We start from the raw sequence: 23,589 nt of genomic DNA on the forward strand, positions 1-23,589 counted from the left end.
TACAATTGAAAAGTTTTAGTATAGAGGGGAGAGGTGTTATTACAGTGGAAATGTGAGTTGAATGGTATGTTTCTACAGAGGTAAAGCGAGGACCTGTTAGTACAGAGGTGTAGGTTGTTACTACATGGATGAGGGAGGCCATATGTGTTTCAGGTGAGAGGCATGCCTCACACCCTAGAGATGTGACTTCATTACAGCCCTCTTGGTGTGCCAAGTCCCTTGCATTTCTGCTAGCGCCAGGCGTGTTTGCGTCTTATTTGCAATGTGACACAACTATGATGCACAAGGGGACTGATGATTAATTTAATATGCAACACCTTTATCTGTGTGAGAGTGAGTCTGTATACGAAGCACAACGGAACTTGGTGTGGAAAAAAGCATCGGCCACTGCATTGTAGATTTGTGTACAGATTCAGACTGCATACAAAGTCCTGGAGTGCCACAGCTGTTCACCAGAGAAACTGTGAGCACTTTACAAGGGCACCCAGGAGTTGCATTTTATGTGAGGAGAGTGTCAAACCGCATGGACTATATAGATGGATGGAGAGAGAGAGAGCAACAGATAGATATTGATAGATATAGGTAGCTATCCATCCATGGATAGAGATTGATAGACATAGATTTTAATAGATAGAGAGATATATATATATATCTCTATAAAAAAAAAAAATACATATATATATATATATATATATATATATATATCTCTCTATCTCTATCTGTCAAAAAAATATATATATATGTGTGTGTATATATGTATATATTTATATATGTGTATATATTATTGCACCTCCATAGTGACGCCACTGTGCATGGCTGCTGCAGTCACACTCAAAGCGTCCGTATCTGTGATTTTTTTTTTCTCACTGTACATTCTCATAAGACTGAACGAAGTGTACTTGCTCATCTGCGGGGCTATTCAGAGTAGCACTGATGTCAGACGTAACTCACTAATATTTAAAAAAAACTATCGGAAATGTTTTGTATTTTTATGACTGAATTAGGGCCCTCATTCAGAGCCACTCGCTAGCGGCAGTACGCTCGTTCCGAGCGATTTTCGCACATCTGCGCATGCGTACGGTTTTTAGTACGCATGCGCGAACCAGTCAGTGCGGCCGAAAATCGTTGGTACGCAATATAGCGAGGGCCTGCTATTTTGAGTGACAGAATGAGGCGTATGTGGGTGGTAACAGGGGAAGGTGCTTGAAAACGGGGAGTGGAGATCCGAACGCAGGCGTGCTTAAAGGTCAAAACGGGCGTTTTAAGGGAGTGCATAATTAATACAGCAGCGTCATTGACCACGTCACTTGGTTTTTTTTAACTCAGAACTGCTCGCAAAATAGCGGTTGAAAACACCAACCACAGAATAGCGAGCAGTTCATACACTGTACGATGTACTCGATTAATCTAATAAATAGTGGACATGACGTATGGTGCGTGCGGCCAGGGGGCGTTTTTATCAAATAAACGAGCGTATGTTTTGCTCGCTTGTTCAGACTTAGAGGTGGGAACAGACTGCAATTTGCGAACGGATCATTTGAATAGCCACCCCTTGTTTTTGAACGAACGACCACAAACAGCGAACGGCTCTGAATCAGGCCCTAGGTCTAGAACATCTTTTTACAACTTATCCACAACAGTGTTGTCTTTAAAACCTTTTTTTTTTTCTTAGAATCAACATACAATACATACTTACCAACTCTCCCTCATTGTCTGGGAGACTCCCTGATATAGTAGCAATCTCCCTGTCTCCCTGAAGAGCATAGCAATCTCCCTGATTGCACCTTACCCACATGATGTAGCTGTTATATTAAAAAAAAAACAGAGATATATACATTCAAATTGGATCATTAGTATAATTTCCCTGCATTGGTTATAAGGCACAATATCCCTATGGCTACATTCATTTTCTGAGAAGTATCAGTGTGTTTTCATCAACAAGTAGATATTACTAACTGCTCTGGGGCTCATTTACATGTGGATGTAAGTCAGGTTTATGACACGCCTCTCAGATGTACAAGTACACGCCCACTTTACCGCCGCGCTCATAGGTGTTGCTTTCACAATCTCCCTGACATGCTTTTTCAAAAGTAGGCAAGTATGATACAATACCTAAAATGGCTAATTTTTTAAATGACTAAATTGGAATTTTAGAAGTATTTAGAATGTATATGTATACATTTAATAACAAAAAGTTATCATTTTTATCAGTAGACAGTTCTGTGAGAAGACAGCACGGGATCGGCATTGCAAAGAAAATTGCTAAATCACCCCTCACTTGAGAGAGTTTGAGAGGCGTAAAGAGCTGCACTGTAGTGAACATGTGCCGTGGATATGAGCACAGAACTTGTAGCTCTGTGAATTGACGTTCTTCTGAATGATACAGTACTTATCTGATAAGTAAATAACTTTATTTTGTGCACTATGATTGCACTTACAGTACTTATCTGACAAGTACTGCATCATTCAGAGGAACTTCAGTTTACAGAGCTACAAGTTCTGTGTGGTAAAATCCACTGCAGAGTGCAGACACATTTTCTGTACATATACTGGGGAGAGAATGAAGGGGAGAAGTGGCTGCAGAGAGTCCTATCAGTTCCTGCAGCCACAGAAGATAGATCAGTGGTTACCCAGGCAATCTCTTCACAGATTTTGGGTGGTGCCCCCTCCCCGGTGGGATCCTGAAAAGGTGTGTGGCCTCATTGTGCTGTGGTCCCTTCACCAATTGTGCTGTGCTCCCGGCACCCCTCTCCCAGCACAGATTCCAGCACAGCACCTCTCAGCAAAGCACAGATCCCATCACCCCTCACCCAGCACAGCAACCCTCTCCCAGCACAGATCATAGCACCCCTCACAGCACTCATCACCCAACACAACACACCACCCAGCACTCCTCTCCCAGCACAGCACAGATCACAGCACCCCTCACCCAGCACCTCCCAGCACAGATCCCAGCACCCCTCACCCAGCACAGATCATAGCACAGATCACAGCACCCATCACCCCTCTCCCAGCGCAGCTAGGTGTCAGCACCCTTCACCTGACCTAGCACCCCTATCCCAGCACAACATCCCCCTCTCACAACACAGCATGGTGTCAGCACCCACCCTCACCCAGCACCACTATCCCAGCAAAGCACCCCTCTCCCATCAGTGATGACCACTGCACCTAGGCCCTCTCCCAGTTCCAGACTTACTTTACTTGAGCGCCGCCTGCAGAGAGGCCCAAATCAAGGTTCACGCTTTTTCCAGCTCAGGCTGGCAGGCCGTGTCCCAGTGCATGCCTCCCCAGCGTCTAACCACTACCACCATCCAGGTGCCCCGCCCCACAAACCGCCCTGCCTGCTCACTGTTTGCTGCTGCCGGGCTTGTTCGGAACTGTCAGCTGAGCTGCGATCGTGGACGCTGTGCATCGCCAATAACAACTGCCAGAGTGTCTGCCCAGCCGGCAGCAGGTGCCACCGCCATGCCTGCCCCAAACCTAGGCATTCGCTTAGTTTGCCTATACCTAGAGCAGACTCTGGCATTGTCGCACCTGATGCGACCACCCCAGGCACTTGGTTAAGACCAAAAATCTAATCAACAAGCTGCTTATTGGATGCACGTGGATGGTTCGATATTGGATGCAGGTTACATTTTACATTTAATCCCTAAAAAGGTGGACTACTTCTTTGAAGTTAACACTGTCACATAGTGGAGTTGGAAATGTATATTTAAAAGTCTGTACTGATGGTCACTGTGTGCTTATTGTGTAGTCCTTTGCAATTTGCTTACATGTGTTTTGTTATCCATCTTTTGGCAGTATTAGAGCTTTTGTTGCCCCAGCTCCGGTTCCGCTTCCTTCTGCAACTTCTGATGGAGAACACCCGTATCAGCCACCTGAAATTGTATCCCTCTATGGAATCTCCACAAAGATGGCACCTCTTTTTCAGGAATCTGGACACAGGTGATGAATAGAAGCAGGAGGTTGAGACTTATCAAATTTTCTTGAACCAACATTTCTTCTTCAGGGTCCATAGGGTCCACATAAACTACCTTGGGTTATGTAGTTGGAGAGATCCATTGCACCAAATAGCTACAGCTTTAAAGCTCCCAGCATGCACTGGTACTCCTCTCTATATACCCCACCCCCAGCCACAGGCATTCAGTTTTTTTGTTTGGTGCATGACAAGTATCCAGATGCACCTGTTTAACAGTGGGACTGCCTACCTTAGTTTTTTGAACTTCTGAGTTGAGCAGTACTAAGCGGCGAATAGGATGCAGGTACTGCGACGCCATCTACCGATGCCAAAACGCCAGTACCGCTATATGCCCTGGTGATTTTGGTGGGCCTCAGCGAGGCTTAGCTAGCGGCGTCGCTGGGGTCCGAAATGCGATCTGATTCACGGAGGTGGCAGGTAAGCGATTCCTCGTGAGGGGAATGGTGTGTGACGCAGTCCAGGCCTGCGGTGTAGGAGATGCACCAGAGCCGGCTGTGGGTGAAAGCCTTGCGTAACGTATACTCACTAAGGTGGCTGTGGCCATATGGTCTGTCACCGGGGATGGGTAGTAGACGCGCTAGTTAGCGTCTACTACTGTGAGGCCAGCTTACCCATGCCGTCAAAATCGCAGCTTAGGGGAGATAGGCACTCCCCCGGCAGCTCCTCCCCCGACTCAGTTGCAACTTCCGGTTACGGATTCCCACCTCTGGGTTGCTACTTCTGACCACCTCGTGTGTGAATGTGAGATGCTCGCAGTTGACAGTTGTGCGTACTACTGCAGGCTGGTTGTCTCAGAGGTCTGGTCTGTCTCCCTGTATTCCTCTCCTCTGGGTCTTTTATATAGCTCTCTATATCCTTCAAAACTGTCAGTTATACCTATCACTGGGTTTCTCATCATCCCTCTGAAAAGGTGTGTGGGGTTTTTCATATGTGAAGTGGGTCACATTGCATTTATACTGTACACCTTATACCGATCACACATTGGTCATGTCTGAGGGTAAAGATGAGAAGGGTGAGCCTCCGGTGCTCAAGTCATGTAAATCCTGTTTGGCAGGCCTGTCTAAACAGGATGTTGCACAAGATGGATTGTGTAGTGCGTGTTGTAAACAGCCACTTTCCTATCTGGTACACCTGCATCTACACAAGAACCATCTTGGGTGGCGTCTTGGTCGCAGGTTTTGTCGCAAATGGTGGATAAGGTCGCAGCATTGCGTGCTCCTACCACGATATTGCCTCCTACGGTGGGATACCCACATCTCTGGTGAGAGCGGTTAGATTTGTCCTCAGTATAGAGGAAGAGGAGGTGCCGACGAAAGCTAAGACTCCGGTCTTTGGGCATCAAAAGGCGGCTACAGATTATTTTCCTCAGTCTGAGCAACTGACTAATCTCATGTCTGAAGCATGGTCTACTACAAATAAGCATTTCCATACTACAAGGAATTTAACCTCTCGATATCCATTTGCTCAGCATGAATGTAGCAAATGGGAAGTTCCTCCATCAGTAGATGCTCATGTGACTTCTTTAGGACGTCCCCAAGGTAGATTCTGTGGACCCTATAGACACTGAAGAAGAAAATCAGAGTTACGGTATAACATGCCTTTTTGGAAAACTCTTTTTCTTGGAGGTCCATAGGGTCCACAGAGCACCCACCCTGACGCACCTGGCCTCAGTTGGGATTTGTTCTTTGCTTTTTTGTATCACTGATTCCCTCTTCGTATTTTGAGAGTGTTTCTTGGGTACATTGTACTTCCTTCTCCACTTTCCGTCTCCTGCCATTAGACTTGTTTACAAACTGAATGCCTGTGGCTGGAGGTGGGGTATATAGGGAAGAGGACCAGTGTGTGCTGGGAGCTTTAAAGCTGTAGCTGTTTGGTGCAATGTATCTCTCCAACTACATACCCCAAGGTAGATTCTGTGGACCCTATGGACCTCGAAGAAAAAGACTTATCTAAGGTATGTTATACTACAATTCTGATTTTTTTTTTTTACGGTTTATGGGGTTATTTAATAACTTGATTTTGCAATGTATATGTACTGCTACATTCCACCTTACTGGAGTACATGGGTGTGCTCAGGGAAAAAACAGTGCATGTAGACTCATACAGATCTACCACCTGAGCAAAGAGCACAAACTTCACTTCTCCCTCCTTATAACACTTACTTTATGGCACCACCTTCACCAAAGTACTGTAATTATCTATAAATTCCATCATATATACAGGTTATGAAGGAAGAAAAGGAACCCACTCAGAAGTGGGGTAACGCATTGGGTGTTGCGTTCTCCTTCATTGCTGCGTCTTGTCTTAGCAGGCAGGATAGCCGAGTATCACACTCCGAGCATAACACTGGCCGTGAGGAGCATCAGTCTCACCTTCATGTATAAGCTGGCTGCTTTTCCTTCATGTGAACCGCCAACATGTTGGTGTGCAGTGAGGGCATTATAAACACTGAATGACTTTCACTCATCCAGATTTTTAGGCTGTTATAACCATTGATGACCGGTACAACAGCTAGTCTTGCCCAATGGTAGAATCATCCTTACTTTAACTCCAGGTTTTGACTGTATTTTACTCAGACATTATAAATATGGTACTCTGTCTATTCATTCCAAGTTACTTAAGTTTCAGGTTCTAGCAGTATAGCTTTAAAAAAAAAAATGCAAATTATCAATTCATTGTAGGGGTAAATGGCATCTAGTAAGGTGCACAAACATCGCACAGCAGCCCAAATGCCAATACTAGACCTGTACCATTATCAGCTGGCACCTTTTATTAGGCGGAGAAAAGTGGGTGCCAGTTCAAATAGACGCACAAAACATAAACTAATTAAGACTCCACTTTAAAAATATTTTAATTAGATATAACTCTTGTCACTTATCATTAAGCAGTAAAATATGCAAAACAAAAAGGAATAATTCCAAATAATAATGAGAGAGTGTAAAATTTCCTCAAGAACAAATACACAATAGACATAACACATATTTAAACTGTTTGCTTGTGCAACCCTTCATCTCCACGTGGTTTCTAATGATAGGTACAGCACCCTGCTAAAAACACTATAATATTAACCATTCTGTTTGCTACTTTATACATTTGTGGGGTATACTCATGTTTCAGCTACACAGTTTTTTTTTTTTTCATTGTAAACTAGCTGGGATACCCAGCGTTGCCCGATTTGAAGACTGGAACCAGAAGTACATCTGCAGCCTTTATTTGTTTACATTGTCCTCGCCTATAACCCCATTGCATTGATCCTGAAAAGTACCCTAATGTTTGCTAACATTAAGATTTTGCTATGTGGCCCACAAAGTTCTAGTTTCACACCCTTGCATGCAAACACAGAGGCTCTGGATTTAATATGAACTTTCATGAGTCATCAAGTTGCGCAGAAGTGAAAAGGATACTTTTGTTGCATTCTCACAGGTTTTTGGCAGACTGACAATTTCCACTGGAGCCAGCCCTGGAACCTGTGTAATTTAAGTGTCTTTCTCTATTTTCAGCGACTGTGACAGTTTGTGGCCCTGATTCAGACCTAGGCAAAAACCTAATCCTGGTCCAACTACACCACCATGCCAGATTTGGTGGAGCTAGGTCCAAAACTCTTGCTGTGCATAAAGGACAAAAAGACAGACAGACATGCTTTCTTTCTTTCTTTTAAACGTGTGTTTTGAAACGCTTGCTTAAATGAACAGAATACACTAAAGCCGCGTATCCATTTGCCGATTTTAATGCACGATAACTATACAGCACTAAAATGTCGGAAACGACCAGCGATGCATTTCCGACCACAATCATCGCCGGAACATGCCGGTCAATCTGCCGGTAGCTACAGAATGGCCGTGTTCGGGGATGAGGGAGGGTGCCTACACTGAACGACATATCATTCAGTGAGGGCACTGCAGGGGATCAGGAACGATTGTACGATTACGATGTCGTAATTGTACTGTCGTTCTAAGATCTAGTAATGGATACGCACCTTAACAGTGTAAAATATTGTCCTTTTGCTTCTTGGTAATTAGAAAGAACTTTTAACTCTGCTGTTATATGGTGATTAATTCTATATTATTTGTAACTATAACAATAGAGTTAGTATTCCAAAGCTTTACAGCCAATGTGTGTTTTATATATACGTTAAAAATGTATAAGGTAGCAAACATGATTGCTAATATCATATGTGATCTAAACGAAATACGTATATTTGACCGGCAGTTCAAATCCTGACGCCAGCAGCCCAATGGAGGAGATCCTGACACTGGTGGTAAGTTTACTATTCCTAACCCTCTTCCCCCCCCCCCCCCCCCCAACCCTAACCCACCTTTAGCGGTGCCTAACCCTAAACTCCCCCCTTAGTGCCTAGACCTAACACCCCTCCCCGCACCCTATACCTATCCCTCCCGGGGGGTGCCTGACCCTAACCTCCCCTTAGTGCCTAAACCTAACTTCCCCTAGTCTACCCCTAACCCTCCCTCGGGGGGTTGCCTAACCCTAAGTCCCAACGGAAGAAGGGGTCCCTAAACCTAACTCCCCCATCCCCGGCTATGTGGATTCTTACTCCCGGGTTTGGACGATCGGTCCGGCGTCCTGTCAGAGTTTCTGGCCGTCGGGATTAACATAGGTGTCGGTATTTCGACGCCTATGTTAGATCCCTTGCCTAAATTATACTGTCGGTATTGTGACCGGCGGCCATGCGTCCGCCGGTCTCATAACTACATGCCGTCTAAACAGTGTATTGCACCTATCATTAGAAACCATGTGCACAAGCGAACAGTTGTTAACTATTTTTTATGTTGTGTATTTGTCCTTGTGGTATTTGACATTTCTTTATTATATGGGTTTTTTCTTTTTGTTTTGTACATTTCACTGCTTCATGATGGGTTACAAATGTTTCTTATTTTTAATTACAAGTGTTACTAACCTTTAAAATATTATAATTTTAAAAGTAAAATATTGATTCATTTACATGCTGTTTCTGTCTGTTTGAACCATCATCCCCTTTTCTCTCTTGGTTTATTATAACTTTAATCATGCTTCGAAAACTACTTGTTTAAAGTTATAATGCCTACATAAAATTATGCTTTTAGTACCATTTTTATTGTGTCTGGATAGTGCTGTTGGAATTCTGCTGTCAGTCTCGTCACTGTCGACAAAGTGATCATCGACCTTGCGTATATATTCCATGAACAAGGCAATAGTTAATAGTTGCTTGATTATAAGCAGCATATTCAAGAATCAATTAAAAAAATTACAGGTGAATGGTGTGTCTTTGAAAGATCTATGAATATTTAAATAAGAAACTGACTCACCCCCTGCTTTTCTCACTGTATTTTACATCGCTAAAGATACACCAAACAATATCACAAGGAACATTGTGTGCATAGTCTGTTTCTGACACACCCAAATCTATGGACTAATATTAGTTTTCTCCTTTAATAAATTGAGTGTGGCATATTTTGAGATTTTTAAAGCTGATTCCTTGTTTGTATCTCTTCTGAAATCTTTAAAGGGATTCTTCACCCTACTAACATAAGTATAATTGCAGTTTTGGCATTATTTCAGGCAGAGATATTTTTTTAAACTTTATTAATGAAACTTATGTGTATAAAATTCAAATATGCAATAACATTGACCAACCACAATAAAATCGCTTCATCGTTTAGTCTATAGTAAAATAAAGCTAGTGAGAGTGGTGTTGAAGGATAACATGGTCAAAGTACAAAGGGATGTTGAAAAAAGTAAACCTATAATAAACTAATACAAATATCAGCAGTACCCATAGTAAATTTCAATACAGTGAAATTAAAAATAGCAGAGAAATCTTGTGACTATATAACCCAGAGAAAAGGGGGAATGCAGATGCACACTCTCGGCACGAAGAATACTAAATATCAAAATATATATAATAAACTATCAATTAACATGGTTTTCTTTCGAGGTTCTTAGTACATGTTTGGCCAAAGATGTTTGCGCACCTACCATGTCACAGTGACCTCATCAGGTGGGTCCCTAACATCCCTAATACTGACACATTGTATAAATTTATCTAGGACTTAACTATAATAACGCCCATTACATGTGTGTACTGCAATGCACAGGACCCATACTAAGTAAAAATCACCTGGGACAGGTAGGAGGAGTGCTAGCCCAGGAGAAAGGGTCTCACCTTCAAGTATACCTTTAAGTATACACATACATAGGAAAAAGGGTGGGGGCTGGGCTGCACGTCCTAATTAAAACATAATAAGAGGTGCTACCCTGCTGAGACCTGTAATTCTAATGCAGAAAAAAGGGGGGAATACAGATGCACACTCTAAGCAGTAAAAATACTACATTTCTTCTTCAGGGTCCATAGGGATCCACAGGGATACCATGGGGATATTATGGTTGGAGAGATCCAGGCACCAAACAGTTAAAGCTTCAGCTCCCAGGATGCCTCAGGTCCTCCTTCATATATACCCCACCCCTAGCCATAGGCCTTCAGTTGTTCATTTGGTGCGGCAGGATCAAGAAGCACCTTTGTAACAGGTGACTTCTCAGGCAGTCCTAAGCTTTTATTTTATGTTTTTGGGTTGGCCGTACTAAGCGTATGAATTAAGACGCATATACTGCGACTCCATCTACCTCCGCTGGGCCACAACACCAGTAACTGGGCTGGTGATTACAGCGGGTCACGGCTGAGCTTGCTAGCACAATGTTGCGACCTGGACTGCACCCGCATGCACGGAGATGTCAGGTAAGGCGGTTCCTCGCTTATGGGGAATCGCGTGTGGCAGTCCTTGCTTCTGGCGTCAGAGACGCACCAGAAGCTGCTGCAGTTAGGGCCCGGGATTGTCCGCATCCTCACTACACCACCGAGGCTTTATCGTCTGACGCCGGGGATTCGCAGCAGACGCTTCTGCTGCCACAAGACCAGAGTACCCGGCTTGTTAACGCAGCTTAGGGGGGGTAGGCGCTCCCCCGGCAGCTCCTCCCCAGACGCAGTCCCTACGAAGCGTTTTACGCTTCTGAGTTGCCCTGCCTACCCTCCACGTGTTGGTCTCAGAATGGTTTGGGTCAGTCTCCGTGTATACCTCTCCCGTGGTTAAGGTATACAGGGCTCTATATCCTACCATTCCTGGTGTTTGTGTAGTTCATTTAGAGTCCATTGTAATTATATTACATGATCATTGTATGTGAAACAAGTGTTTGCCAAAGTGGCGCTACCACAGGATGTAATTACCAACCCTGTAATGAGCAGCTGTGTATATACGATATTGTAGAGAGTTGGAAACACCAGTGTGGGGTTTAGGAATAGCACAATTCTTTATAGCACGGATCCAATCTGTAGATGGTGGTTCAGGAGGCGTCTGTGAGCAAATAACGGCTCCCGTAGGGCTTTCAGTGGTGGAGAGTGTATCTGCAGATTGGATCTGTGCTTTAAAGAATTGTGCTATTCCAAAACCTCACACTGGTGTCTCCAACTCTCTACAATATCAGCTAATTGAACCTGCACTACAGAGAATTATGTTAGAGGAGAACACCCTATACGAATAAACAGACTGGCGACATATGGAAGTTATGTACCTACAAAAGCTTTGCTAGCATTTCCAAAAGGATCACCATTATTGCAGCTAGGACATGGTAACTATCATCATCATGTGGGTTTAAGTTTCATATAGCACCATGAGACTGTTTCCTTATTATGGACTCATGTACTAATTAAGGCCCCAACTAAATACTACAGCTGGGATTGAGTGTATATGCATATGTGGATTGAGTGATCTTTTATTTCATATTGTGTTATGTTACTTATTTTTGTTTTCACAAACCCTGTGCAACATGCTTTTAATATTGTGATTTTATGCATATGAATTTATATAATTAAAATGTATATTTATATATGTTATTAGAGTTTATATATCATTTTAGAGAGCTGTATCCATATGCATTGTATGTGACTGTTTGCTAGCTGCTATTGACACTGTCTTTTAGTTCTGTCTGTCAGTTATAACAATCACTAATTTTTCTTTCCTTTGGGGTGGAGGTTTTTCTTGAGTACTTTGCATTCATTTGAGATTTTGTGAAGGCTCACATAGCATTGCATTTATTACCTTTATGAACATGTCTAAAGATAAAGGGAAACAGGAGGGGGAGTCCCCTGTGCTGGTATAATGTAAATCATGTATGGCTTATGTGTCCTCTCAGGAGATAAAGGATGGTTTGTGTGCTGTCTGTTATAAAGAGCCACCTCACCAGTCCAGTTTACCTGTCTCTGGACAAGAGCCATCTTGAGTATCCTCTTTGTAATGAAGCAATTTGTGGATCATATGGCTGCTCCCTTAATGCCTCCTTGGATGGGGTGTCCACAGCATGCTATGTTTGCACCTCCTATGCATCCTTCCTGGAAAGACGTTTATGGCCATTCTACTCAGAGTATGGCTCCATCTAATGTTGAATGCAGACCGGAGTTACTAAGGCACCAAAGCGCAAGTTATCTTTTTATCAGACTGCTCAACATATGGATTCAGATGCAGGGTCTAGCTCGGGGGGGGGGGGGGAACCGACCATCCGTCAACAGTGTATGTTCCTTCTTTGGTAAGGGCAGCTAAATCAGTCCCAGATATTCAGGATGATGAACCAGCTCATAGTAAGTAGACTTCAATGTTTAATCACCACCAGAAGGTGGTCAAGACGGAGTTTCCTGTATCTGAACAGGTCACTGAGCTTATGGATGAGGCATGGGGTAACCCGGATAAATGATTTTATGTGAATAAAAGAATAACATTATTGTACCCTTTCACAGCTTCTATATGTACTAATTGGGAAGTACCTCCTACTGTGGATACTCATGTAACGCATTTAATCAGAAATGCTCAATTACCTATTTAGTCAGCATCTTCTCTGAAGGATTCCACAGATGATAAGATTGAAGGATGTCTTCAGGCAATATTTTCATCATCTGGAGCGGTTACTCGTCCAGCTATGGCTGGAGCCTGGTTAGCCAAAACTGTTGAAGAATGGATGGGGGGCATTGGAAGACTCTCTTCCAGATGCTACCAGAGATCAGAGGATGTATATCTCCCCCATACGGGAAGCGGCTTCCTATCTGGGAGGAGCTGCGGTAGATGCTGGAATTTTAATTTCTAAAGCATCAGCAGCTTCAGTAGTTGCAAGCAGTTTTGGTTAAGATCCTGGAAAGCTGAGATGAAAGAGGGCGCTAGAAGTCTTACCTTTCTATGGAAAGGTACTTTTTGGAGCAGAGGAGCTCATTCAGACCCGCTCGCTAGATGCTTTCGCTCGCAGCCTGCGTATGCAAATCCAGCACACGCCCAGCAAGGCAGGCGATCGCACGGCAATGCATTAGCATGCCCGCTTTGTCTTGGCAAGCGACCACCAGCCATTTATAAGACGCCCACCTGCACACGTCATCTCCTGGAAGTTTATGAAGACATTGGTACATCGAGCACCATGGGATGCAATCGCGGCGCTTGAGTTTGACTATACCCTTCCACAAGCACTGCGATCACTTCAGTGTGAAATCCCACCAAGTGACGTGGACTATGATGCTACCTTTTAATTATGCACGCTTCTGAAACGGCGTTGAAACACACAGGCACGCATTCCCCTGTTTCCAGTGGACTGCCCCTGTCACCACCCACAAACAGCTGCTCCTGTCACTCATTCTGTCTATGCGCAATGAGCGATCACATTCTGATTTTTCGCAGTGGTTTGCGCACGCGCATTGCTATGCATGCGCTGAATGCTATTATAGGTCAGCTAAGAGTGTTCGCATCCTAGCGAGAGGGCTGAATCAGCTCCAGAGTTGGATAAAATTATAGCTACTCTGGCGGCTTCAAAATCAGCAGGTCTGCCATCTACGGTGACTAGAAAATCTAAGCAGGTTTCTTTTCTGTCCTTCCATCCTCAGGGATGAGCAAGGGAACAGTCTTTCTCTAGGTCACCTAGTTATTGCAAGACAATAAACTAAGAGGTCTGACCCGCCAGGATGTCCAGCTTCTAAACCGTACAACAAACCTTCGGACTGATAGGATGGCCTCCTCCTGGGAGATCCCAGGGTGGGAGGCTGACTTCTTCAGTTTGTGGATTATTGCCATCAAACAACAGATGCCTGGATCCCAGAAGTAGTCTCTCGGGTATGCCCTCACTTTCAGGAGGCATCCTCCCCAGAAGTTATTTTTTGCACAGAACTTCCAGAAGATGCAGTCAAGGCCTTGGCCTTTCAGGAAGCCTTTCACTCTGCTACAGGCGGGGGTAATAATCACGGTTCCTGTGTCGCAACAGGGACGTAGTTATTATTCCAATCTATTTCTGGTTCAGAAACCAAATGGGGCTGATCACCCTATACTAAATCTAAAAACCCTCAACAAGTTTATCCATGTTCCCAAGTTTCGGATGGAAACTCTCCAGTCAATTATTTTGGCAATGGAGCCAGGGGATTACATGGTTTCCCTGGACATTAAGGATGCATATCTGCATGTTCCTATTATACCACCCCAATAACAATTTTTACGGTTTGCTGTCCTTGAGCAGCATTACCAATTTCGGGCTCTACCCTTTGGCCTATCTACGGCTTCCCGGGTATTTACCAAAATAATGGCAGCCATGACTGCCAATCTCAGGCGTCAGGAAGTCAGAATTCTGCCATATCTGGATGACCTTCTGATATTGGATCAGACTCCGGTTGTTTTACAAAGTCATCTTCAACTGACCATAGCCTGCTTACGAAAGCACTGCTGAGTAATCAATTGGAAGAAATTGTCACTCTTTCCAACACAGCAGGATGGTACATCTGGGAGCGTTGCTGGATTCTCGGGCACAAACGGTGCTTCTGCCAGAGGACAAGATTGTGGCGCTGTCTTTACGAATACGCAAGCAAAGGGTATCCATACTGTTAGCAATGCAGGTCCTGGGATCAATGGTAACTACCTTCGACATGGTGCGCTATGCTCAGTTCCATTCCAGACCTCTACAAAAGTTGATTCTCTCCAAGTGGAACGGAGTATCATCGAATAAGGTCTCGGAGGATCATTCTCACTCCAGAGGTTCGTCACTCTCTCCTGTGGTGGCTGAGAAAGGATCATCTGAACAAAGGGCGCCCATTCTGGATTCCAAATTGGGTGCTTCTCACCACAGATACCAGTCTTCCTGGATGGGAAGCAGTGACAGGTCATCACACCTTTCAGAGAAGATGGACAAATTGGGAAAGTAATCGGCCAATAAACATTCTGGAACTGTGAGCAGGGTACAGGGCACTTATCATGGCACAGGACCTGCTCCAGGGCAGGCCGGTTCAGATTCCGTCCGACAATGCGACTACAGTGACCTACCTCAATCATCAGGGAGGCACAAGAAGTTACGCAGCCATGAAAGAAGTGACAAAGGTTCTGATTTGGGCAGAACGTCATCTTCCAGCCATCTCTGCAATATTCAAGCCGGGAGTACTCAATTGGGAAGCAGACCTCCTAAGTCGCCAGGACATACACGCCGGAGAGTGGTCTCTCCATCCTGGCGTGTTTCAGTTCCTGGTACACAAATTGAGTCTATCAGAGAGAGACTTCATGGCGTCACATCACAACCAGAAGGTCCCCAACTATGGGTCCAGGTCCAGAGATCCATCAGCAGCCTTCGTGGATGCACTGGCAGTAAGATGGGACTTCAAGCTCTTTCCTCCAATTTCTCTCCTTCCAAGAGTTCTCTGAAAATTCAAGCAGGAAGGCGGAACAGTACTTCTGGTGGCTACGGCCTGGTCCAGACTTCATTGGTTCACTGAGTTTCAGAATCTGTCCGTATCCTCTTCCTCTATGGTGGGATCTCCTAAAGCAGGGTCCCTGCTGGCATCTGGACTTGCCTCGTCTGGCTTTAACGGCGTGGCTCTTGAATCTTCCATCCTAAGAGCAAAATGTTTTTCTACTTCTGTAATTCAATGATGCTTAGGGCACGGAAGCCTGCCTCTGCCTGCATCTATTACATAGTTTGGCATTCTCTTGGTCAGTGGTGTTCCCGTAGGAAGTATGATCCTAAGGTGTTCAGGACTTCCAGGGTACTGGCTTTTCTTCAGGCGGGATTAGACAGCGGTCTCCGCCTGGCCACTTTGAGAGTGCAGGTTTCTGTACTGTCAGTCTGGTTCAAGAGGAAGATTGCCTCTACCAGATGTTACAATTTTTTTCCAAGGAGTTCTGCGAGTTCAGTCTCCTTTTTATTCCACCAGTAGCACTGTGGGATTTGTTTTTGGTTCTTAAGGGGCTACAACCTTCCCCATTTGAGCCTCTAGACTCTGTAGATTTGAAGTGGTTGACAGTGAAGAAACGTTTTCTTTTTGCTACCTCTTCTAACAGTCTCTGATTTGGCAGCGCTTGTTGTCGCTCTCCATTTTTGATTCTTCACCAGGATAAATCTGTTCTTCGTACAAAGGCGGGTTACCTTCCTAAGGTAGTATCCCATTTTCATGTAAAGAAATTGTGGTTCCAGCTTTTCAGGCTCCAGATCTTTCTGTAGGTGAAGCCTCCCTGAATGTAGTTTGTGCTCTCCGTATCTATATGGAGCGCACAAACTCTGTTAGAAAATCAGATGCTCTTTTTGTATTGTATGGTTTCCACAAACGAGGATGGCCTGATAATGAGCAGACTCTGGCGAGATGGCTATGCATGACTATCTCTCAGGTGTACACACAAGGGGATCTCCCTGTCCCAAGCACGGTGACAGTACATTCTACTCGGTCTGTAGGGCCATGGTGGACATTTAGTTGTGGTGCCTCTGCTAAACATTTGTGCAACGCAGCCACGTGGTCTTCAGTCCACACTTTTCTTAGGTTTTATGCCTTTGATACTTTTGCCTCTCAGGATGCTTCCTTTGGGCAACGAGTTCTCCTTTCTGCTCAGGAGCATCCCCCCACGCTAGGAAAACTGCTTTAGGGATATACCCATGGTATCCTTGTGGATCCCTATGGACCCTGAAGAAGATAATTAGAGTTATGGTAGACTTACCTAGATAACTCTTTCTTTGAGGTCCATAGGGTTCATCCTAGATAAATTTATACAATGTGTCAGTATTAGGGATGTTAGGGACCCACCAGATGAGGTCACCGTGTACGTGGTAGGCGGGCAAACAACTTTGGCCAAACTGGAGTAAAGAGCCAGGGATATTAAAGTGGAGTTGCATTGTGAAAACTTGGCACTTTATTGGCTAGCCAAGGCTTTGGCCTGGTCACATGCTGTCTTCTCGAGGACAGTGTCACCATCGCCTTTCTAAACTATGGACAAGAAAGACTATGGACAAGAGAGATCAGTCAGTTACAATAGGCTTTGTACCATTTAATTAAATTAGTAACCTAAACTATTATACTAATTACAACTAAAAATATAGTAGGTTTAATAAATTAGGATTTTGTGTAAACTATCAATGTTATAACATTTGTGTTAAATCTTTTGTAGAATTTTAGAGTGATGATCGGTTTTGAATCAAACGTATAACCTGTTATCTCTGTGACTGCCCTTTCTCACACTTAAGTTTGCTGGTTATTTTGCAGGAAAGGCAACCTCCTCACTCAGACTGATGTCAGAAGTGTCATCATCACTTACGTAAAGATCAATGAACTAGTCCACCCTGACAACAAGAAGTGAGTTAATTCAGAACTGCTGGCATGTATCTCACAATTCATGTCTTGTATTGAACAATTGCAGATTTCTAAGAGGCTGTTGCACCTATTGAATAATCACTGCCAAATCTGTATCATAGAGAGGAATTATTACAATACTTAACCATACATTATATGCACCTATGCTAGAGATCTTGGGGCTCATGTAGAGCTGGACATTCATTGCAATATTCTGCTTTTACTGTGGGTATCAATTAACTTCATTGTAGCAGCAATAAGATTAATTAATACAGCTTATGAGGAATCCGTATGAATGACCGCCGGCTGCATATCCCAACGCCGGCAGACCGTCAGCAGTGGAAATCCTGACTAGATTTAAGTGAGTATTACTAACCCTCCCTTAGGGATGCCTAACACTAACCTCCCCCCTAGTGCCTAAACCTAAGTCTCCCGGGGTGGTGCCTAATCCTAACCTTCCCCTGGGGGTGCCTAACCCTAACCTCCCCCCAGGGGTGCCTAATCCTAAATCCCCTCTGGGAGCCCCTAACCTAACCCTGCCCCCCCGCGGCTGTCCGCGCCCACCACCCGGCTCACCTTCGATTGGTATGCCGGGCGTCTGGCTCACGGCGTAGGTATAATGACTGGCCTCGGGATTTCGATGCCTGTCATTAGTACCCTGTCGGGATTTGACAGTCGGGAAGCCGGCAGTCGGCATTTCGACCGTCTGCTTCCTGACTGCATCCCGCTTATGATACCATGAAGATGATAATTTATAACCCACATGATGTTCATAGACAAAAAGTCAATCAGGAAGTGGATTTCTTTGTCGCTAGCCAATAAGAGCAAAGCTGCTCTCAGTTGGTTAATTGTCTACTTGGCAGAAAAATGTCATGCGAAACGTGTACAAAACTTGGTGTCCCAAAAAAAGTCAATATGGGATTGCAGCGTTAACTGCAATAAAATCAATGAATTAAATCTATTGCTGTTGCTTTTGAGATGTATAAAAATGTCCTCCAGCCCCTTCTGTAGTCCCAAGTACTACGCAAGAGCCTCCTTGGGCGTGCTTTGCTCAGACATTAACTACCATGGCGGGGCGATGGACAGCACCCTCTGTGTTTCCCCAGATGGGGTTCACACAGCAGGCGGTTTTGCCCTCACAGATATCACCCATGCCGGTTCAATCTGTGCCACTGCCATGGATGGATTCACTGTCTACTACAGTGCAGAATCTGACGGATACCTCCGTTACCCTTCAGGCTCTGCTGCAGGTGGATAATCCCCTTAGACCGGCCAAACGGCTCAGACCGTCAGCACAATCTACACAATATGATGATGATGACACTGATACCGGGGAGATGGTAGAGGAGGATGACTCAGACTCCTCCTCTCGCTGAGGGCTCAAAGTCAAAAATCAATATTCCTGCTCTGATACGTGCTGTTTGTTCAGCCCTAGTCATAGAGGAGGATGAACCTCCTGCTCCCTGGTCCAAACATGCTCTGTTCAAATAAATAAGGACTACTTCTTCCAGTATTTCCAGCTATTGGAGTATATGGAAGTGGCGTGGAAATAGTCTCTGAAGCGATTTCAGCCTCAGAGACGCCTGGCTTATGCCTATCCTTTTCCTGAGGAACATTGTACTAAATGGGAATCACCTCTGGCGGTGGACTCTCATGTGACGCGCTTAATAGAAAGTGCTTCTCTACCTATGCCATCCATTTCTTCCTTAAGGGATACCACGGATAGGAAGGTAGAGGTGTGTTTTAAGTCAATGTACAGTATTCTCTTTCAGGAGCAGTTTCCAGACCAGCTATGCTATCTCCTGGGTGGCCAAGGCTATGGAGTTCTGGGCAGACTCCCTAGAGGAGTCTTTTTCATCGGAAGCTACCACAGATCAAGTGACTCTGCTGGGTAACCTCCGTGATTTGGCTACATATATCAATGAGGCTGCTTTGGACGTCGCCCTTTTATCCTCCAGGATTTCGGCTGCTGCGGTGTCAGCTCGCCGTTCCTTATGGCTGCGCTCTTGGGGAGCAGATGCGGACTTTAAGAAAGGATTAGAGTGTTTGCCATATAATGATGAGATCTTGTTTGGTCCAGACCTGGACAAGATTGTGGATATGTTGGCAGCAGCTAAGTCTGCGTGTCTGCCTTCGGCATCTGCTTCTTCAGGACCTCGGACCTCATCTTTTCGGCCCCATAAGGGTCAGTCCTTTCCTAGACAGTCAGCCCTCAAAAAGACTACCAAGCCAAGCAGGCCTGGAGTACCAGACGTCCTGCGGCCAAGTATAACAAGTTCTCAGCCTGATGGGACGGGCCACCCCTTGGAGGATCCCATGGTGGGAGGCCGACTTCTTCAGTTCGCCCAGTGCTGGTGCCAGACCACAACAGACACTTTTTGGGTAAGAGAAGTGGTCTCTCATGGGTACGCCCTTGCCTTCCGCAGAAAGCCTCCCCAGCAGTTCTTCTGCATAAGCCCTCTGTCGGACAAAGACAAGGCATTACAAATCCAGAAAGCAATACAATTCCTTGTTTCAAGCAGGAGTGGTCATCTCGATCCAGTCTCCTCAAAGAGGAACGGGTTATTACTTCAATCTCTTTCTGGTCCAGAAATCGAACAGATCCAAGTCCCTGAACAGATTCCTCAGGGTACCTCGGTTGAGGATGGAAACCTTCCGCTCAATTATACTGGCTATGGAACCGGGGAATTGTATGGTATCACTGGATATTCAGGATGCATACCTGCATATTCCAATTGCTTCATCTCATCAGGGTTTCCTCCGTTTTGCTATACAGCGACAACCTTTCCAGTTTCGGGTGCTACCGTTTTGTAAACACTTAAGGAGCTGTGGAGAGACCAAAGTTATAACTGTCATTGCAGCCCATCTATGGCATCAGGGGGTTCGACTGTTGCCTTACCTGGACAACCTCTTATTGTTGGCAGGGTCTCCAGAAGTACACCACCTACAGCTGACAGTGTCTGTGCTTCAGGCTCACGGATGATTGATCAATTGGACAAAGTCCTCCCTCAAAGGATGCTCCATCTGGGAGCTCTGTTGGATTCCCAACAGCAGAGAATCTTTCTGATCGCAGAAAAGATCTCCACTTTGCAGACTGGAGTATGCAGATGCCTCCACAGTCGCCGAGTGTCAATCCACTTGGCAATGCAGGTACTGGGGTCCATGTTACCGACGTTTGACATGGTGGAATATACCCAGTTTCATTCCAGGCCTCTGCAGAAGTTGATCCTCTCCAGGTGGAATGGATTACTCCATCATATAAGGGCACAAATGATGGTGCTCTCTCCAGAGGTGCGTCTGTCCCTTGCCTGGTGTCTACAGACGTGTCACCTCACCAAAGGGCGCCCCTTTTGGATTCCAGAATGGGTCCTCCTGAGGACGGACGCCAGTCTCCAGGGTTGGAGGCAGTGACGGGTCCACACTCCTTTCAGGGGCGGTGGACAGCAGAGGAGTCGGCTCTACCAATCAACATATTGGAGCTTCGGGCGTTCTTCAGGGCCCTTTGGCAAGCCAGACTCATACTTCACGGAAAACCCGTGCAATTTCAGTCATACAATGCCACGACACTGGCTTACATCAATCATCAAGGAGGAACTCGAAGGTAGGCGGCGATGACAGAGGTGTCACGCACTCTAACATGGGCGGAAGGCCATCTCCCAGCCATATCGTCAGTGTTCATTCCGGGGGTCCTCATTTGGGAAGCAGACTTCCTCAGCCGTCACGACGTGCATCCAGGGGAATGGTATCTTCACCAAGAGGTGTTTCAACTCCTAGTGGACAAGTGGGGCCTTCCAGAAGTGGACCTCATGGCCTCCAGACTCAACCACAAGCTGCCAAGTTACGGGTCCAGGACAAGAGATGCCGGGACACAGTAAAATGGACCTTCCAGTTTGTGTACCAGTTTCCTCCAGTCTCTGCTCTTCCTCGGAAGTTCAAACAAGAGGGGAGGAATGGTCCTGCTGGTGACTCCAGCATGGCCCAGAAGACATTGGTACTGATATCTTCGGAGTCTCTCCATCGACACTCCGTTGATGTTGTCTGAGGGTTCTTGCCTATACCCGGACCTGGATCATCTGTCTTTAACGATGTGGCTCTTGAGACTTCCCTCTTAAGGTCCAAAGGTTTTTCCAGCTCTGTGTCCAGTACCATGCTCAGAGCCCGTAAACCGGCCTCTGATCGTATATATCACCCAGTGTGGTATACTTATGTTCAGTGGTGTTGTCCCAGGGGTTATGACCCTCTGGTATTTAAGATACCTAGAATTTTGGTTCTCCTTCAAGCGGGTTGGGACCTTGGTCTCTGCTTAGCCTCACTGAAGGTGCCTGTTTCAGCTCTTTCAGTTTGGTTTCAACGTAGGATTGCGCCTTTACCAGACATTCGTACATTCCTGCAGGGTGTTCTGCGCATTCTGCCTCCCTTTATCCTTCCTGTGGCTTCTTGGGATTTGGCTGTTATCCTTAAAGCTCTCCAGAGCCCTCCATTTGAACCACTGGCCCCAGTGGATCTCAAATGGTTGACAGCTAAGACTGTTTTTCTTCTGGCCATTGCTTCAGCCAGCAGGGGGTCAGACTTAGGGGCGATTTCCTGTCGTTCCCCATTTCTGAATTTTCACCCGGACAGGGCAGTTCTTCCGACTCTGGGTTCCTTCCTAAGGTGGCCTCTACTTTCCACTGCGTGGTGCCCGGATAACCTTGCCATCACCTAAACCCCAAGGTCTCCCTGTGGTCCCTATGGACTTCGAATAAAGAGAGATAACAAAGGTAAGTTCTTACCATAACTCTCATTTTTAATACTCTAAATATGGAGCAGTGAGTAGTACTGAGAGCCTAATTTGTGATGAGACATATCTTGCTTTTTGGCAGATGAGTTTAGTAATGTGTCTGTGCTCAAAAATGAATGATGCAAGTTACCACTTTTTCATTTTTGTAGCACTTACAGCCACCCGTTTTTGCAATGGTGCAGCATGCATTGCAGAATTAGTCACCATATGTGGATATCCGTATTTAAGTAACATTCTCCATGCAACATTTTTCAACTGCAGCATTTTCACATATGTCTCTGTATTTCAATGGTGCATTCTGATAACATTTTGTAGTGCATTTTCAATGTGCATGTAAATTTATTACTGAATTGCTGTTATTTCTTTACAGCTTTGTGACAGTAAACCCTATTATATGCGACTGCCTGCTGGACAAGTCGGAGCAGCATGACATTTTGCTTCTTAAATGGGATGATCTAGTGACTCGGTACAGTCCTTAAATAATCATTGCACTGTAAAGGCTGTTTCCCAGTATAAAATTGCCTTTCCCTATGCACAAGCATATAAAATAGGTATGCTGGTCCTCTAATGTCCAAGGTGGCATAGTGCTGGACTTTGTGTGCAGCCCCTTTGCTCTTGTACAACTTGGGAAAAGATGTTATAACCATATACAAGGAAGATGGGTGACACAATAGATTCACGTCCCACGCTTGTCATATCAGCAAAGTTTTTCTCTATGTATTTTATAATCGGTAATATGGAAAGAGAGAAAAGCGCTTGATATATGGGGCACACTTGAGCAGAATAGTTTTGTATTAAAACTTAAGTTTTATTAACAAATAAACTTAAGGTGCATATCCACTACATGAGTGTAGAACGAATGTAATATTACAACATCGTAATCGTTCATCCTACTGCGCAGTGGATATTGTGCCCACACTGAATGATATGTCGTTCAGTGCAGGCACCCTCCATCATCCCTGAACATGCACAACCTGTCGATATCGGCAGTTCGGCCTGTATGTTCAGGCGATGACAGATGCCGGCAACGACCAGCGGGATTGCACATCGCTGGTCGTTGCCGGCATAATTACTGCACGATTAATGAACGATAGCGATGTTGTATTCATTCAATCACTCATTTTTCTTGTGCAGTGTATATGCGCCATTAGTTACAAAGGGTTACAAAAGATCTTGTATTAACACATGACACAAAAAACAGAGAGAAAAGAGTGCGTCTTA

At 45.0% G+C, this 23,589-nt stretch overlaps 1 protein-coding gene across 5 annotated transcripts in view; it reads left to right on the forward strand.

The window, feature by feature from the left end:
* The window catches only part of EIF2D (eukaryotic translation initiation factor 2D), a 113,787-nt gene that overhangs the window by 78,889 nt on the left and 11,309 nt on the right, over positions 1-23,589 (forward strand). For all 5 annotated transcript variants that reach the window (XM_088448557.1, XM_088448554.1, XM_088448555.1 and 2 more), the window contains 3 exons: positions 3,802-3,945; positions 17,502-17,591; positions 22,739-22,834. In XM_088448557.1, coding sequence (XP_088304683.1) covers positions 3,802-3,945; positions 17,502-17,591; positions 22,739-22,834 — 330 coding nt within the window. The remainder of the gene's footprint in view (positions 1-3,801; positions 3,946-17,501; positions 17,592-22,738; positions 22,835-23,589) is intronic.

The sequence above is a fragment of the Taudactylus pleione genome, unplaced genomic scaffold (assembly GCF_031769625.1).
Source record: "Taudactylus pleione unplaced genomic scaffold, aTauple2 ptg000458l, whole genome shotgun sequence".
Classification (NCBI taxonomy): domain Eukaryota; kingdom Metazoa; phylum Chordata; class Amphibia; order Anura; family Myobatrachidae; genus Taudactylus; species Taudactylus pleione.